General features: G+C 41.1%; 1 protein-coding gene across 1 annotated transcript in view; it reads left to right on the forward strand.

Annotated features, from left to right (window-relative positions):
- Window positions 1–17,661, forward strand: part of wdr37.S (WD repeat domain 37 S homeolog) — an 82,320-nt gene extending 64,659 nt beyond the window's left edge. The window contains exons 12-14 of the mRNA XM_018269048.2: window positions 13,277–13,411; window positions 15,275–15,389; window positions 16,819–17,661. Of these exons, the coding sequence (XP_018124537.1) occupies window positions 13,277–13,411; window positions 15,275–15,389; window positions 16,819–16,950 (382 nt within the window). The 3' untranslated portion in view covers window positions 16,951–17,661. The remainder of the gene's footprint in view (window positions 1–13,276; window positions 13,412–15,274; window positions 15,390–16,818) is intronic.
- The last annotated feature ends 658 nt before the right edge of the window (window positions 17,662–18,319 follow it).

Consider the following 18,319-nt stretch of genomic DNA (forward strand, 5'->3'; position numbering starts at 1 on the left):
ACACCAAGACAAATTAAAGTTTAAAATAGCAAAGCCTTTATTAAGAAATAACTTACATAAACTCCACTTCCTGTCCTCTTCAGAAACGGCGAAAAGGCGACCATCCATTCTGCGGCGCTTGACTTCTCCTCCCTGGCTATTCACTGACAGCGTGTCCTCTGCAGCCATCCCATTCTCCAGCTTTTCTTCATCCTCGCAGGAGCAGCAGTAGGAATGCAATGTCGGCGGGCTCCACATTGGATTCACGAGGGGTGCAGGAAAGTAGAGGAGGGCAGTGCGTCCATTCCTGCCTTGAAGAACCGGTGCCGATACCTCCTCCTCCTGCGCTTCTGCTGCCACATGAAGGGGCATGGAGCACTGAGCAGCTAACTCCGGGTTCGTCGCAACAGAGCCACCTTGTCGGTTATGTGCAGATCCGGGAAGAAAGGGATGTTCCTGGCCCACAGCGCTGAACAGTAACCGGCCGGCAGCTCGCAGATGTCCAGAGCGCTGAACAGTAACCGGCCGGTATCTATATAGTGTGTTTGCGATATTTCCCAGCCCTGGCTGCACATTTCCTCTTGTATCTCTTTGTCAGCGGTACAGTGAGGTAGGATGCCTCCGACCCAGCCGAACCCAGGCCAATGTTCTCAATGCCCATGATGTTGTTGGGCTGCATGCATTGGCTTCCATAGCGGGACGTGCGGTAGGGCTCGGCCCGCAGCAGCAGAGAGATGTATCGGGACAGGTAGCAGTGGCCGTGCAAAGGGTTTCCGTTGGTGAGAGCGTATTGGCCTGGGTTGTTGAACATCTGCGAGCTGGCGGCCGGTTACTGTTCAGCGCTCTGGACATGTGCGAGCTGCCGGCCGGTTACTGTTCAGCGCTGTGGGCCAGAAACATCCCTTTCTTTGCTGCTCCTGCGAGGATGAAGAAAAGCTGGAGAATGGGATGGCTGCAGAGGACACGCTGTCAGTGAATAGCCAGGGAGGAGAAGTCAAGCGCCACAGAATGGATGGTCGCCTTTTCGCCGTTTCTGAAGAGGACAGGAAGTGGAGTTTATGTAAGTTATTTCTTAATAAAGGCTTTGCTATTTTAAACTTTAATTTGTCTTGGTGTTATTTTTTCGTTGTATACTAACGAATTTTTGAAAATTTTTTTTTGATGTTACTGGTCCTTTAATACCAATGTTGATCCTACTGCTTTATTTATTAAGGGGTCTAACAACTATTGTACAGTAGTGCAGCATGTTGTAAGAGCTGCTTCTTTTTAATACCTACACCCTAAAAATTAATAGAACTGCATCAAAATGCCATATTGTATATACTGAACTTACCCCAGTCTAAAAGTTCAGCATCTCTGTAACAGTAGTGATCCAGGTTTTTTAAAGGCAGTGGGCTCTTAGCAGCTGTTGAGAAGTATAGGGCAAACCATAAAAAGAGACATTTAGAAAGGAAGACTTCTGAGGATTCCTACTGCTTGAGGTTTGCCTATGAGATAATTAAAGTAAAAGGAAAGGTTAAAACTAAGTAAGCTTTATCAGAAAGGTCTATATAAATACACCAGTAAACCCTCAAAGTAATGCTGCTCTGAGTCCTCTGTCAAAAGAAACACTGAACTTCTTTCATTCTATTGTGTACTCATGGGCTTCTGTATCTGACTTCCTGTTTTCAGCATAAACCTCCAGAGCTAGGGCTTGAGCATGCTCAGTTTGCTCCTCTCTCCCTTTCCCCCCTCTCTAATCTAAGCCCAGAAATGAGCATGGAGAGACTCAGGCAGGAAGTGATGTCACACCAAGCTAATATGGCAGCTGCTATCCTAAACAAACAGAGAGAGAGCTTCTTGAGCGGTTTACTCCGGTATGGTAAAGCATTCTGCAGAATAAATATAGTCTTATAGCTTGCACTATTGTAGCTAATCTATTGGCAATAAACTGCTCCTGTAGCAATAACCATACATTTGTAGCCTTACAGAGCGTTTGTTTTTTCCAATGGGGTCAGTGACCCCCATATGAAAGCTAGAAAGAGTCGGAAGAAGAAAGGAAATAATTGAAAAACTACAGAAAATAAATAATGGAGATCAATTCAAAAGTTGCATAGAATTGGCCATTTACTAACATACTAAAAGTTAGCTTAAAGTGGACCTGTCACCTACACATAAAAAGCTGTATAACGAAAGCCCTTTGCAAATTAAACATGGAACCTAAATTATTTTCTTTTTATTAAAGCATCCATGCCTGTTATAAAGGTGTTTAAATATCTGAGCTGTCAATCAAATATTACCTGCCCCGCCTCTGCCTGATGTGATGGGGCATTCAGTTACTTTCACTTTCCATTCAGCGCTTCCTACATGTGATTGCCCTCCTAACATTCCCCTTTCTTTCCTCAAACTCTATAATTGTGTAGGCCACTGTGCACAGGCATACGGTCCCCCATTCTATCGCATACACAATATTTTGGGGTGATGCACAATTTGTCTTAATAACAAATGTGTCCACAAAATGGCGCCTGCCTGTGTGCTGTGAATGTGTAATTCCAAGACTGAAGGAAACCAAACTGAAATAATAAATATAGTGTAAGTAAAGTTTATTTAGCTCAACTAACTTGATTGAAAAGAATTTGGAATTATTTATTAGGGCGACAGATCCCCTTTAAAGGAGAACCAACCCTTTAAGGGCACCTTTTTCCTTAGCACTTCTACCCGTTGGCCAGGTTTCTCTTGAGTCTCTCAAGCGAATGCTATTCTGCATGTAAAACCTTATGCTTTTGATTATAATTGCATGTAATGTTCTAATATTGCCACTGGCTTTCCTGGTTAGTGCAATAAGCTAAGTGATACCCCGCTGGGAGTGAGATGGACATACGTCCTGTACTTTCACAGGTTCCTTGTTGATAGCACAGTTGGGGCCGGAACAGTCTGATCCCTCATGCAGAGTGCATGGAAACTGAAGAGAAAAGAAAGTCGCTCACAAAGCTGTACTAGACTTTTACTCTAATTATTCTTTTGTGCACAGCAGAGGTAACAGGCTGTACTCTCTATTTTAGAACATCCTATAATTGGCAACATTCACATGGCATAACTTGAAAGAGAAGATTATTTCCTTATCATATAAAACTTTCAGAATAATGCAGCGTTACATGTTGATTCCCATGGGATAAATAGGGATGCACCAACGCCACGCATTTTGGTAACAAATTTCCCTTGCAGATTATACACAACACCATTACCTTTATATTGCTTTAAGGGGAGCTATCGGGAACATTAAAATTTAATATAAGCGTCCTTTTATTATAACTTTCTCAATACAATCAATTAAAAATTCTGTACTTTTTCTGAAATAATCAAGTTTATATTCACTATTCCTCTCTCGGCATCGGTTTCTCCTCATTCTGTCTTCATGCAGCAGTTGGGTGTCAGATATTCATTGACAGATACAATATATCTTATTGGGGAGCTCCCTTTCCTAGCAGATGTATTAGAGCTCACTCAGATAACTGATTCTAGTACAAACAAAATCTAACAATAATTGCCTTTTGCACAAATTCTGCATGTAGAGAGACATGATGTCTGGTGATTTTAATAGTGAGGGCTAATACATCAGAGTGAGCTCTAATACATCTTCTAGGCTACCCCCCTTTTGCACATAGTTGCACTTGCTTGGAAATCTTGGAATAATCCCATTAGCAAGAGTAGGAGATAAGTCCAATGACCAGAACAGCAGCACACCTAAATACAGCCCTGTATGAACACCAAAGTTCACCAGAAGCCTGTAAATTTTTGTGGAAGAAAAAAGATGCTCTGTAAGACAAGCCCAAGAAGAACAAGCATAGTCTCTGCTGATAGCACCGTACTTGGAATCAAACTCTAAAATCACCACCAACAAAACATTTTTGCCTAATTACATATAGGTCTACACTAAATAGTTTCTACCATCCCGAAATTAAAAATGACGGTGAGGTCACAGATGAGTCAATGAGGTCACAGATAAGTTAAATGGGTTGTTCACCTTTTGGACAATAAAGCTAATTTAACAGCTGTGACCTCTTAATTTTGGGATGGTAGAAACTCTTTAGTGTAGAACAACCCCTTTAGTGTAGAACAACCCCTTTAATGAGGTCACAGAAAAGTCAGTGAAGTCACATATAAGTCAATGAGGTCACAGATAAGTCAGTGAAGTCACAGATACGTAGCTGAAGTCAAAGATACGTCAGTGAAGTCACAGATAACTCACAGATAAGTTACAGATAAGTCAGTGAATCACAGATACTTCAAGTCACAAATAAGTCAATGAGGTCACAGATAAGTCAATGGGGTCACAGATAAGTCAATGGGGTCACAGATAAGTCAATGGGGTCACAGATAAGTCAATGGGGTCACAGATAAGTCAATGGGGTCACAGATAAGTCAATGAGGTCACAGATAAGTCAATGGGGTCACAGATAAGTCAATGAGGTCACAGATAAGTCAATGGGGTCACAGATAAGTCAATGGGGTCAAAGATAAGTCAGTGAGGTCACAGATAAGTCAACGAGGTCACAGATAAGTCAGTGAAGTCACAGATGAGCCAGCGAGAGGGAGCGTACAATAGCTGCATCAGACATAGCCATTGCTTCCAACTACTTTAGTTTATTGTTGCTTTAAACATTCCTTCCAATCCGACTCCTAATACATTTTTCTTCTTCCTTTTGATTTTAGCTTTTATGTACTGTGAGATTAAATTGCAAGCAGCAGACAAGTTAAAAAAATCCTGCACAGTCTTGATCACTTTTCCCTCTTCAGACAGGAATGGTGTCAATCATTTATAAGGTGCCTTTCTTGACATTTACCCAAAGTACCATTGAAAATATGAAGGTGGTGAATCATCTTGATTATAACGTCTTTTATAGAAAGGAACCAACTCCTGCTATACAGGCAGAATATTGGGAAGAGACGTGGATACCAATCGAGTGCATGCGCTAGACGATAAACAGCCTTTTAACCGTTGCTTTGGTCCCAGATTGCCATCAAATAATTGACTTTTGTCCCAATCTCTGGCAGAGGAAAACAAAACTTATTTGACATTTGCGCATTTAACAGTAAGGTATTTTTTATGTCCCCTTGCCTGTCTCTGAGCTCCACAGACTGCTGTGCATGGCATAATGATTTAGATCCAGCCCATGAGAATTTAATGTCAGCTAATCGGTCCACTCCATGGAAAGAACTGGGCAGTGTTGCTATAAAATTTCCCATTTACAAACTCTTAAATTGATTTGCAGAGAAGAGAATGTTTGTGATTTCAGTAGCCATTATACAAGGCCGTATATTCTTGCTCCCACCAGATCAAGTCAGCAGTTTATTCACCAGTGTAGGGGGCAAACCAAAAAACTGATTAGCTCGTAGATTTCATGATTCTATTGGTTAAAGGAGACCTAAAGCCTGACTGAATGTTATACATTATTTTTTTTGGGCTTCTGCAGGGTTGTCAGTTTGGGTGGTTTTCCAGCCAAATTGGGCTACTAATTTAAAGCCCAGGTGGTTTTTGAAAGTACAAACTAGCCAAGGTACGGATTTGGGCTACTTTTCGGGCCTTTAGTTGGCTTGTACTTTTGAAACCAGCCAAAGTTTTTTCTTGCATGTTGGGTAATGTAGTTTTTGTTTACCAATTTGCCAACTGCAAAGTTCAATGTAAGACTACAACACCCAGCATGCAATGGGAGTTACCAGATTGCGGGCCCTGTACCCCAGTCTCCCATCACTCTTAACCATTCTCACTGGTGACTTTCCTCAATTTCAGACAATTTTGGGGCAAAAGTCTGCTGGCCACCAAAAAAGGTTGAAATTGTATATGTTTTAGGGCCTTATAGGACTCCTATACCTCCTGGTCCCATTTTGCTTCATGGAAAAATTTGAAAAAGACATATCTTCATATATATTCATGTATTTTTTCAACTTTTTCTTACTGCACCCCTCCAGCGGTGTCTGTCTGCACAGCACTGTGTGTTTGATCCTGTGTGATTGTGATGAATGCGTCTTGTGCCTGTGCCCTGTGCAGTTGGCTCTCTGGTGCCAGGGACAGAGGAGTTAATATGAGGGATCTCTAGCCAAGTAAGATGAAACCACATCAGCACTTCATGGTCCAGCATTCTTCACATCATATATTTTTTCCCTTGTGTGAAATTTCAGCAGATTGTTATGCAAAACAGTTTGCAGTCTCTGTGTGACTGGGGAGACAGCTGTTAGTCCTAATGAGGAGTGCTAGCATTACAGTATTTTCCTTGATTGAGACCCACGGAGGGAGCGGAATGTTCGGGATTGGGCAGTGGTGTGCGGTGAGAAAGTGCCACTCTGTCAGCTTGAAGTGCATGCTCCGCTGCTCCCTACGACAAGATAAATGAGGTTTGCTGGGGTTTGGCAGAGTCTGATTCTGGAGGATAGGAGCATCGCACCAAGTTCCCCCGTGAGACCCATCCATGGCTTAAAGTGTCTCTAGACTCGTCTCAGAGTGCAGAAATTGTGGGTTTCCCCCCCCCTTTTTTATTCATTACATGCCTGTGAGTTATTAAAATACTAATGTCTTTTAGCATGTCATTAGAACATGGTCCAGTGGTCTTTCATTGGTGCATTGCCTTAAATTAGTCCTTGATTAAAGAGCAAAAGGCTAAAATGAAGTAAGCTTTATGAGAAAGGTCTATATTAAAACACTAGTAAACCCTCAGTAATGTAATGCTGTTCAGATTCCTCAAAAGAAACACAGCATTTCTTTCCTTCTATTGTGTACACATGGGCTTCTGTATCAGACTTCCTGTTTTCAGCATAAACCTCCAGGGCTTGGGCTTGAGCATGCTCAGTTTGCTCCTCTCTCCCTCCCTGATGTAATCTGTGCCCAGAGCTATGAGCGAGCAGGGAGAGACTCAGGCAGGTAGTGATGTCACACCAAGCTAATATGGCAGCTGCTATCCTAAACAAACAGAGAGCGTTTCCTCAGGTATGGTAAAGCATTCTGCAGAATAAATATAGTATTGTAGCTTGCACTATTGTGGCTAATCTATTGGCAATAAACTGCTTTGGAAGTTTTCCTTCTACTTTAAAGGGAACCCTTCACCCAAACAGGATATCAGGTTAGTGATTATAATCACTTGGGCTAACTTTTTGCACCCTAAAGTGATTGTGACTTTACTTCTCCTTTAAAGTCCATCTCTACATGCTTGTGCATCATATGCAGAGGAAATGGTGTTCACTGGTGGGAGCCAATTTGTTAGGCACCCTTCAAGAGAATATACTTGCTGACTTTAGAAATGAGCTCCTGGTGTCTGAAAAAACACTGTCCTGGAGTACCTCAGCTTCCTCAGCACCCCACCATCTTCTAGTGCAGGGATCCCCAGCCTTTTTTACCCTTGAACCACATTCAAATGTAAAAAGAGTTGGAGAGCAACAAAAGCATGAAAAATGTTCATGGAGGTACAAAATATGGGCTGTGATTGGCTATTTGGTAGCTCTATGTTGACTGGCAGCCTAAAGGTAGTATACATGGTTTTTATGCAACCAAAACTTACCTCCAAGCCTGGAATTTAAAAATAAGCCCCTGATTTGAGGCCACTGGGAGCATCGTCCAAGGAGTTGGTGAGAAACATGTTACACACAAGCCAATGGTTGAGGATCACTGTTCTAGCCCTTTGTTGCATCCACAGTCCTCACAAGTCACTGCGTTTGCTGTATAATGACATAGGAAATTTTACTCTACTGTGCTGACAAGTCCAGGTCTGCTGTTTCTGACTCTGGAAACAATGTTACAGAATGGACTATTTTTCTCCATTGTTTCAAGAGTCAGAACCAGAGGGGAGTACAAATGATTAATGAATACTGCCCTCTGCATCATTTTAATTTACGAATAACGTTCAAACCATTGAATATTTTTATTGAATGTACTTTGGAAAATAGCTTCTTCTTTTAATATGCACCACAAAAGGAAAAAAATCTTCCGGAAAAAGACCCATCACAAAAGACAGGGAACAATTGGCAGTGTCAGCCTTGGAAAAGCACAGAATTGAAAGAGCTTAGCTTATATATAATTAATAAATGGGGCTGTTTCATTTCCTAATTTATTACACAGATTTGCATTCCCATTATGCTTTAGTAGGCTTTCCACTAGTGTCCTTCTCTTGTTTGTTTCTTGTTGAACAAACTCTGCCGATACCATTGAATAGGGGAACAATAATTACACTACTGTTTTTTGTTTTTTTTTATACAGGGTTTATACAGAATTTTTTTCCCACTGGATGTATATAGATGATTATTAAAGGTAAAATAAAACGTTAACGTTTTTTTAAACCATTTTAGTAATACTAGGACATTGCTTTGCTATGTCCCATGGATATAGCTATAGAATATAGCCAAATAATCGGTTTCAGCATCTCTATACTGACATCTTTAACATCTCCCTGAACAATTCCATTGTCCCGAAGTGCTTCAAAACCACCACCATTGTCCCTGTGCCGAAAAAAGTCATCAGTGTCTTAACGACTACCTACGTTCGAATGCTGTTCATAGACTTCAGTTCAGCATTCAACACTATCATTCCTCAGCATCTGATAGAAAAGCTGAGCCTGCTTGGACTGAACACCTCCCTCTGCAGTTGGGTCCTGGACTTCCTAATCGACAGACCTCAGGATTGGAAACATCATCTGCAGAACCACCACACTGAGCACCGGAGCCCCTCAAGGCTGCGTGCTTAGTCCTCTACTGTTCACTCTGCTGACGCATGACTGTGCAGCCATGCACTGCACAAATCGCATCATAAAGTTTGCTGATGATTTGGTGGGTCTCATCAGTAATAATGACGAGCCACCATACAGAGAGGATGTGCAGTGGTTAACAGACTGGTGCAGAGCCAACAACCTGTCTCTCAATGTAGACAAAACAAAGGAGATGGTTGTTGACTTTAGGAAGACTAGGAGTGACCACTTGCCACTGTACATCTTTGTCTCTAATGTGGAGATTGTCAAAAGCACCAAATTCCTTGGTGTCCACCTGGCAGAGAACCTCACCTGGTCCCACAACATCAGCTACTTAGCCAAGAAAGCCCAACAGCGCCTCTTCCTGCAAAGTTGAGGAAATCCCATCTCCCACCATCCATACTCAAAATCTGCTATATAGGGACTATCGAGAGCATCCTGAGCAGCTGTATCACTGTCTGGGCTGGGAACTGCACTGTCATGGAGCGCAAGACCCAACAGAGGATAGTGAAGACAGCAGAGAAGATCATAGATGTTTCTCTTCCTTCCATCACGGACATTTACACCACTCGCTGCATCCGTAAAGCCACCAGCATTGTGGCTGATCCAACACGCCCCTCACACTCACTGTTCACACTCCTGCCATCTTGAAAAAGGAACCGAAGCATTAGGGCCCTCACTACCAGACTGTGTAACCGTTTCTTCCCCCAAGCCATAAGGCTCCAGAATACTCAGGGACCGGACAGATCTCTCTCACACACACACACTCCATCTGTCCTTACTGTATACCACAACATTACACAGCCACTGCATGCCATTGTATAAATAATTAGCCAGTGGATACAATTGTTCTCTATGAGCACATCTGCACTTTATCATGTTCTTTATCATGTTTTTACTACTATCATATCACAATGATACACCCATCATGTCTGCCGTTTAGCATTATTTAATTAACATATTACATCTGCTGAGTGTGCACTGTCTTGTCCTGTCCCTGCACTACGCTGTCCTGTCTTGCAGGAGTTGCATATTTTTGCATTTGCACTTTTTGTCTGTTGTCCGGTACATCTATGTTGTGTGTAGCACCATGGTCCTAGAGGAACGTTATTTCGTTTCACTGTGTACTGTACAAAGTATATGAATGAAATGACAATAAACTCACTCTTGACTTGACTATAACAGTAATGATCCATGGCTTCTAAGTTGTCACAGAGGTTTCCCATCTTCGATTTCATAAAGAGTGTCAGAGACACTCACATCCTCAGCAGGCCCCAGTAGCTCCCCATCTTCTTTTCTGCTGATTCACTGCACATGCTCTGTGCTGCTGTCACTTACTGAGCTTAGTGAGCCACTCACAATATACAGTACACATAGAATAGAAATGTCACACTATAAGGCTGATTAGTAATTAATACACATAATTACTACATGGCAGCACAAAAACCAGTGCAATTAGCATCAGAGTTTTATAACCAGCCCTGTAGCATCAGCTTATATTACAGACCAACCTCATTTTCTGCTGGATAATTAGTGACGAGCCCTAAGCTTAGCTTCTCAACAGCTGCTCAGAGCCCACTGAGCATGTGAGTGTCACAGACACTTTCCAAGATGGTGACCCCCTGTGACAAGTTTGAAGTCCTGGATCATTGCTGCTATTGACAAGCTGAAACTTTAGCCTTGTGCAATAAGTTCACTATATAATATATGCCATTTTAGCCATATTCATTTTTAGGGTTCAGTTGTCCTTTAAATCATTGTGGTCTAAGAAAAGAAGTCATGGCTACAGCCACCGAGGAGGTGGAGGAAGAGAACTTATTTTCATAGCATTTGCTGAGAAATGGGGCTGCTCTGAGAAATTACATTAAGCAATTTTGTCTAATGCGGTATGATCAGGTCCTAATTAGATCCTAATTTGATGTCCGTTTAAATTAAGAGGGCTTGCGTAAATTGGGCCTTTGTGACCGGAGCAGTGCTAATCTCTAATCAGCAGACAGAATGGAACATGAAATCAAATTTCTCAGTACCAGAAACGACAGAAACAACTAGCATTTTAAATTAAAACGACCAAATTATCCGAGTTTGATGTGTGCAACCCCTTCATTGAAATCAAACCCAATGAATGGATAAACCGCAGAACGTCAATTAATGTAATGACTGGGCCAGAAAATTTGCACGTATTTTCCATTCCTTAAAAACCAGGGGAACGGGCGGCTGTAATGTTGGGCACGTTCCAGTTCGCTCACCTGTACCGTTTCTCTAAATAGGAAGTGACAGGAGGGTACGGTAGACTAGCTCTGGCCACAACGGGGGAATATTGAATTAAGCTTCATTGCCCATAGATAGAAGCATTTCACTATGTTCATATTCCACAAATTATAGGCAGTACATTGCTTGCCCATGACATATTTTAGCTGTATGCACCCAATATATCTAGTATAAACCAGTTCTTTTCTTATATTTCTGTCGCAACCTGAATGGACCTCTGCTCCAGCAGCTCTCGCTTATCATCTAAACTGCTCCATCAGTATCACTGGGGGGTTGTATTTCCTGCCATACATGGTAGATAGGGGAGCATATGGGAGTTTTTTTTTGCTGCTGGATTCCTAATGCAATACACAGTTATAGGACCTGTTATCCAGATTACTCAGGACATGGTAACAGATCCTTCTATAATTTGGATTTTCATACTTTAAATATACTAGAAAATCAAGGAAATATTAAATACTGTAAACCAAATAGGCAAAAAAATTGAAGGGCAATTGAAAGTTCCCTTTCTATAACATACTAAAAGTTAACTTAAAGGTGAACCACCCCTCTAAAGCGTACCTGTCACCCTTTTCAAATTAAACATGAAATCCAATTTCTATTTTTTCTATTTTTTATTAAAGCATTCATAGCTGCTGTAAGATCATTTAGAAATCTACGCTGTCAATCAAATATTGTCTGCCCCTCCTCTATACCAATAACATAGAGGCGGGGCAGACAATTACTTTCACTTTCCATTCAGCACTTCCTAGATGTCACAGCTCTCCACACATTCCCCCCGTTCTCTTCACCATTTAATTGTGTATCCAGGGCATGGAAATGGAAATTAGGTCCCCCATTCTGGTGCACAAACATGATTTTGAGATGACACAAGGCTCAAATAATTTATATAGTGTAATTAAAGTTTATTTTGCTTGACTAATGTGATAAAATAGGATTTTGAATAATTTCTTTGGGTGACGGATCCCCTTTAATGGTTTGGAACAGTTCTCTAAGCCTATCCCCTTCTCTCCTGCTGATCTGTCTGACTACTTTGCTGAGCTGTCTGACTATTGTTACTTTATATCAGCAGCCATCTGTCCTCAGCCTGCATCCCCCAAACCCCACAATTCCCTGCACACATGATAACAATAAGGAACATCACAGTGCAATGCATTGTGGGTTATGTAGTTCCTGCATGCTGTCTGTAAGCTGTGGAGAAGTTGTTACACTTTGTAACATCAGTGTTTAGTCCCTCCTTCCCTGCCAGGATTTCAATTGATGCAGAAAGAGAAGAACTGTTACACAGCTGGATTTCAGCATAGAGCGTGTCATTTTTTCATACTTTTTAAAGAAACAAGTAACTGTGATGGATATATTAGGGGTTTCTGTGTTATGTGGACCTCTTTATCAAATTTTGATTTGGAAGCCGGAGTTCCCTTATAACTATCGTGAAAACGAAAATTGAATATAACCTTCATCATACTGTAATAAGGAACTTTCTAAATACAATCAATTTAATATTCTGCACCGTTTCTGAAATAATCAAGTTTATCTTCACTTTTCCTCTCAGCATCTGTTTCTCTTCATTCTGTCTTCATGCAGCAGTTGGGTGTCAGATATTCATTGACAGTTAGATCCCATATATCTTATAGGGGGAGCTTCCCCTATAAGCAGATGTATTAGAGCTCACTCAAATAACTGATTCCAGTACAAAGAAAATAACTGCCTTTTGCACAAATCCCTGCATGTAGAGAGACATGATGTCTGGTGATTTTAATACTGAGCTTTAAGGGCAGACACACACGGTTAGATTTGGGGAGATTAGTCGCCCGGCGACAAATCACCTCTTCTTCGGGGTGACTAATCTCCCCAAACTGCCTTCCCCTGCCTACCCACGGGCTAAAATGCAAATCGCCGACAGGATGGCACTCAGATCATTTAATTTTCCTTGTGACGCAACTTCGGGCGACCGGAAAACGAAGCGCCATTCCTATGGCAATTTGCATTCTAGCTGGTGGGAAGGCAGTTTGGGGAGATTAGTCGCCTCGAAAAAGAGGAGATTTGTCATTGAACGACTAATCTCCCCGAATCTGATCGTGTGTCTCTTCCCTAAAACATCTTCTAGGCAAAAGGAGCCCCCTTTAAGATATATTGGAACTAACTGTCAATGAAAATCTGACACCCATGATTTGACCCATGACTTGATTATTTCAGAATATTTAATTGATTATATATATATATATATATATATATATATATATTACATACATATTTTATATTCTGTATTATTCAGCCTTCTGAAAAGCTTTTTTTTTTTTTTTTTCCATTTTTCTTTTCAGCACAGTGACATCCGCTGTTTTCACAGTTGGTGACAATGTGGTGTCTGGCAGTGATGATCGCACTGTGAAGGTGTGGGATTTAAAAAATATGAGGTCCCCTATTGCAACGATCCGGACAGACTCTGCAGTAAACAGGTAAGGAGAGAGAGAGCAACCTGTATTGTGTTGGGTGTGTGGCATTCTGGGAATTGTAGTTCTTCAGCACAGTCCGCTCATCCCTGCGTTGTGCTTGTATTTTATCCACTTGTGGGTCTTCTTTCCATGTGTTGTTCTCATTGATTGTACAGGTATGGGACCTGTTATCCAGAATGCTCGGAGCCTGGGGTTTTCCGTAATTTGGATCTTCATATCCTTAAGTCTACTAGAGAATCATGTAAACATTAAATAAACCCAATGGGGTTCTGCTTCCAATAAGGATTAATTATACTGTATGTTAGTTTGGATTATGCACAAGCTACTGTTTTATTTTTACAAAGAAAAAGGAAATATTTAAAAACAAATCTAGAATATTTGAATAAAATGGAGTCTATGGGAGATGGCATTTCCGTAATTCAGTGCTTTCTGGATAACAGGTTTCTGGATAATGGATCCCATACCTGTATATGCCTACACTGTGTCCTAGAAATTACAGGTCAGTCACTCACTAGTGATATTCTCCAACAATCATTAATGCTCTTTCCAATTGCAACTGACAAACTGGAATGCTCTTCCACGGCTTCACGCAAAAGCAAAACGAATCCTGGCTGCAACTTTATATTTAAATACAAATCTGAATATACTTCATTCTCTTTCCAGCCAAGAATTCACAAGTGTGAAATAGGACAAGCGGATGAGCTGAAACATGAATGTAATGTGCGGTGGATACCGTTACTAAACAGGTTTCCTGTTATCTCTGGAGCTTGAGATCATTTGACTGATCTGTTTCTGTTATATACAGTATAGTCAATTAGTAGCAGCCGTACTCAAATCTGGAATCTCTCGCTTGAATTCGTGTGCAGGGTCCAAAATGTTGTATATAGACTTATTGAAAAGATCCGCACTCCATTTTGTGAAAAATGTAAACTTCTTTTATTGTGTACATAAATCTGACGTTTTGGCCCCCCAGGAAAAAGGCCCCAATGGGGGACGAAATGTCGGATTTATGTACACAATAAAAGAAGTGTACACAATGGAGTGCGGGTCTTTTCAATACCGTATATACTCGAGTATAAGCCGAGTTTTTCAGCATCCAAAATGTGCTGCAAAAGTCTACCTCGGTTTATACTCGAGTCAGTGGGCAGTAGCTGAGATTGCAGTCACTTTTAATCATTCCTATACCAACAGTTCGCTTGGGGAGAGACTGCAATATCACACAGCACCCTCTGTTGGTTATATGAAAGAATAATAGTGACTGCAATATCACACAGTGCCCTCTGTTGGTTATATGAAGTATTAACAGTGACTGCAATATCACATAGCGCCCTCTGTTGGTTATACGAAAGATTAACAGTGATGGCAATATCACACAGCACCCTCTGCACATGGTAGTGGGACAGTGGGACAATGCACACAGTAATCCGTTTGGCAATTCTCTGTCACCATCAACTTTGCAAAGAAGTCCGGTTGATCGCTGGGGGGGTCGCTTTGGCGGAATGTGCGCTGCTGGGAGACAGGGCTGTAGTTGTGTCTAGGCTTATACTCGAGTCGATAAGTTTTCCCAGTTTTCGTAGGTAAAATTAGGCACCTCGGCTTATACTCGGGTTGGCTTATACTCGAGTATATATGGTAAATATATATATATATATATATATATATATATATATCTTCCTTTCTTACAATATTCAAGGGGCAAATAAAAGAATAGGGTTCACAGTTTAATTTGACATTGAGTTAGGTGCTGAAGTTCATTTCTTAAAAAAACTAAATTATAAGTAGCAAACAAAGCCAATACTATGATAGATGTAAAATGTATTAATTTCTGGTGTCAGTATCTCATTAACAATTTTCTGTCATTTTTAGGATCAGCGTTTCTGTTGGCCAAAGAATTATAGCCCTTCCCCATGACAACCGCCAAGTTCGGTTATTTGACATGTCAGGCGTAAGATTGGCGCGTCTTCCCCGCAGCAACAGACAGGTAAGCACCTTTAGCAACCATGGAAGAATGGCTTGGTACACACAGTGTGGTAAGCTCAGATCTTCTGCATAGTCCATTCCAGGCTTTCCTCTTCCTTTAAAGTGAACCTTGCTTAAAGTTGGCAATACACCGGCAGATTAAAGCTGCCAATATTGGTCCTTTAGACTGATTCGGCATCTTATCTGCCAGTGTATGGGGTCCTCCGGAAGGTCTCCCCCGACTAATATCTGGCCAAGATATCAATCGGGGAGGTCAGATTTTTCTGGCGAACGAAGACGCGGTCCTCGTCCAGTCAGCGCGTCTCTTTGTTGTAATCGGATTATTCAGCCCTAGGGCCAAACGGTCGGATTGACCCGATATCACCGAGCAAATCTTATCGTGTATGGCCGCCTTTAGTTTAAGAAAAATCTCCAAGTTGATGGTTCTGACCTTAGTATCCAAATTTTGAATTTGATTAACATCATCAGGTCTATGTATGACATTCACCTTGATTTCTCAGAAGCTGGGAATGACTGGATCTAACAAGGAGCCAACCACTATTCCTCTATAAACAGATAATTAAAGGGAATATTATTCTCTAAAGCTTTCCGCATTTTTAGTTGTTTTTTGCACAAAATGTCTTACTGTCCATTGAATATTGATATGGGTGTGCATAGGATATAATTATATGGCCAAATCCTCATTCACTTAGAAGGATCACCGGCACACAGGAATTTAGTTAGCAGGGCAAGCCCTTGCAATTTTATTAATGCCGTGCAAGTGCAAGTTTCGGGGCACGCCCTTTGTCAAGCATTGCTCAAAATCCTCATTCACCTCAATCGCCTCCAAGTTATGACTTAAAGGAGAAGAAAAGGCATATATTAAGTAAGCTTTATCAGAAAGGTTTATATACATACACAAGTAAACCCTCAAAGTAATGCTGGTTTAAGTCATCTGTCAAAGGAAACACAACATTTCTTTAATTTTGTGTATACATGGGCTTCTGTATCAGACTTCCTGTTTTCAGCATAAACCTCCAGGGCTTGGGCTTGAGCATGCTCAGTTTGCTCCTCTCTCCCCCTCCCTCCTCCCCTCCCTGCTGTTATCTGAGCCCAGAGCTATGAGCGAGCAGGAAGACACTCGGGCAGGAAGTGAGGTCACAAGCTAATATGGCTTCTGCTATTCTAAACAAACAGAGACAGTGTTTAGAGCTGTTTACTGAGTTATGGTAAAGCATTCTGCAGAATAAAAATAATGTTATAGCTTGCACTATTGTGGCTAATCTATTGGCAATAAACTGATTTGGTAGCTTCCCTTCTCCCTTAAAATACAAACTGAGCAACAGTCTTTATTTAAGATATAGTTCTAGTGTTATTACCACCAGTTAGTGGGGAATTGTATTTCCAAATGGATTTTGCTGCCTTTTTTTTATATTTCATTCCATTTACAGGGACACCGTAGAATGGTCTGTTGCTGTGCTTGGAGTGAAGACCACCCAACATGTAACCTCTTTACCTGCGGCTTTGATCGCCAGGCCATCGGATGGAACATCAACATCCCAGCGCTGCTACAGGAAAAATAATCCCTGACAATGTGGCACTTTCATTCTCCTTAGCCATGAACTTTTCTTTAAAGCAGGTGCTCTCCTTCTCCAACCTGCCCTTATTGAAAGGTCCCTCCAAAAAAAAGAGTTCATTGTAAGCATTGTTCTAGTTCCCACAGTCTGTATGGTGTTTCTGTGGAAAAACAAATATTGGGCGAGTCCCTTTCTGAACATGTTTTGTTGCTGAAATTAAGCACATCCTAGTGCTCTTTGTATATTCGTCAGCAGTGGTGTAACTAACTGGGGAGCAGAGGGTGCAATTGCACCAGGGTCCGCTCCCCCTCTGGGCCTGCCGGAGATAGTACCGCAGTGTGACGGTAAGGAAAAACCGTGCGTCTAGCGCATCTAGAGGGGGGCTGGTGCACATCCTGCGCCCGGGCCCAGAGACTGTTGGTTACTTTACTGTTCGTCAGCTTAGATGAGCATTAGTGCATTACATTTCTGTGAAATAAATGTGAAATTCATGTAACTGTTGTGAAGAATATAGTAGTTTTGCATTCATTCGCACATAGGCATACCTGTCCCGTGCTTTAAGACAAACTGTTACAGAAAAAAGCTACAGAATAATGTTAATTTCACTTGCTGCATAGTTCAGCATCATACTCACGCACCGTGAGAGTGCTCCAGGTTTTGGTGTTACTTTTTTTTTTTTGTATTATTATTATTATAAACTTGTTTTCTAAGAATCTACTCGAGCTTCGGCATTTTGTTTTTATTTCAGTTTTAAAAGAAATTTGGCATTGTCTTAACAAAAGTGGGGGGTAAAATAGAAAAGACAATATTCACACTAAGCTACCTTTATTTCTAGTGGAATTGAAATCAGGCGTAACGTCCCAGTTTCAATCACTGAAATACATTAAAGCAAATTTAAAGCACTTTAGCTCCAAGTTGCTGTTATGAGCAATTTGTAACAGTTTCAGATAGCGTTTTGCTGTGAATGTGAGCTGACCTTCCCGAGAATGACTTTGGCAACATTCAGAGCGGCTTCCAAAATCAGCTGGCTGCATTTCAGACTCTTGAAATAATGCTTAACGCCCATTACAAATCATTTTTTTTGATTTCAGTGCTGAGGTTTGTGTGTTAGAATTCCATTTTTTACTCGGCGGTCGAAGTATTGCAGTTTTGAGATGGAATGAGCTAGTTCACTTCTAATTCACTTGAATCTTTTTTTTTTTTTTTTTAAATTAAATAAATTAGACTATAACATTGGTCTGTTTATTTCATCTGGAAAGAAAATATCAGAGAATTAAGGATGCACCAAAGTCATCATTTTTCATGTGAAATTATAAGGAATGTATTATATTTAGTCTACGTTCAGTTTAACACTTAAGGTTAATCTAAATACTGA

Source organism: Xenopus laevis, chromosome 6S (genome assembly GCF_017654675.1).
Source record: "Xenopus laevis strain J_2021 chromosome 6S, Xenopus_laevis_v10.1, whole genome shotgun sequence".
Classification (NCBI taxonomy): domain Eukaryota; kingdom Metazoa; phylum Chordata; class Amphibia; order Anura; family Pipidae; genus Xenopus; species Xenopus laevis.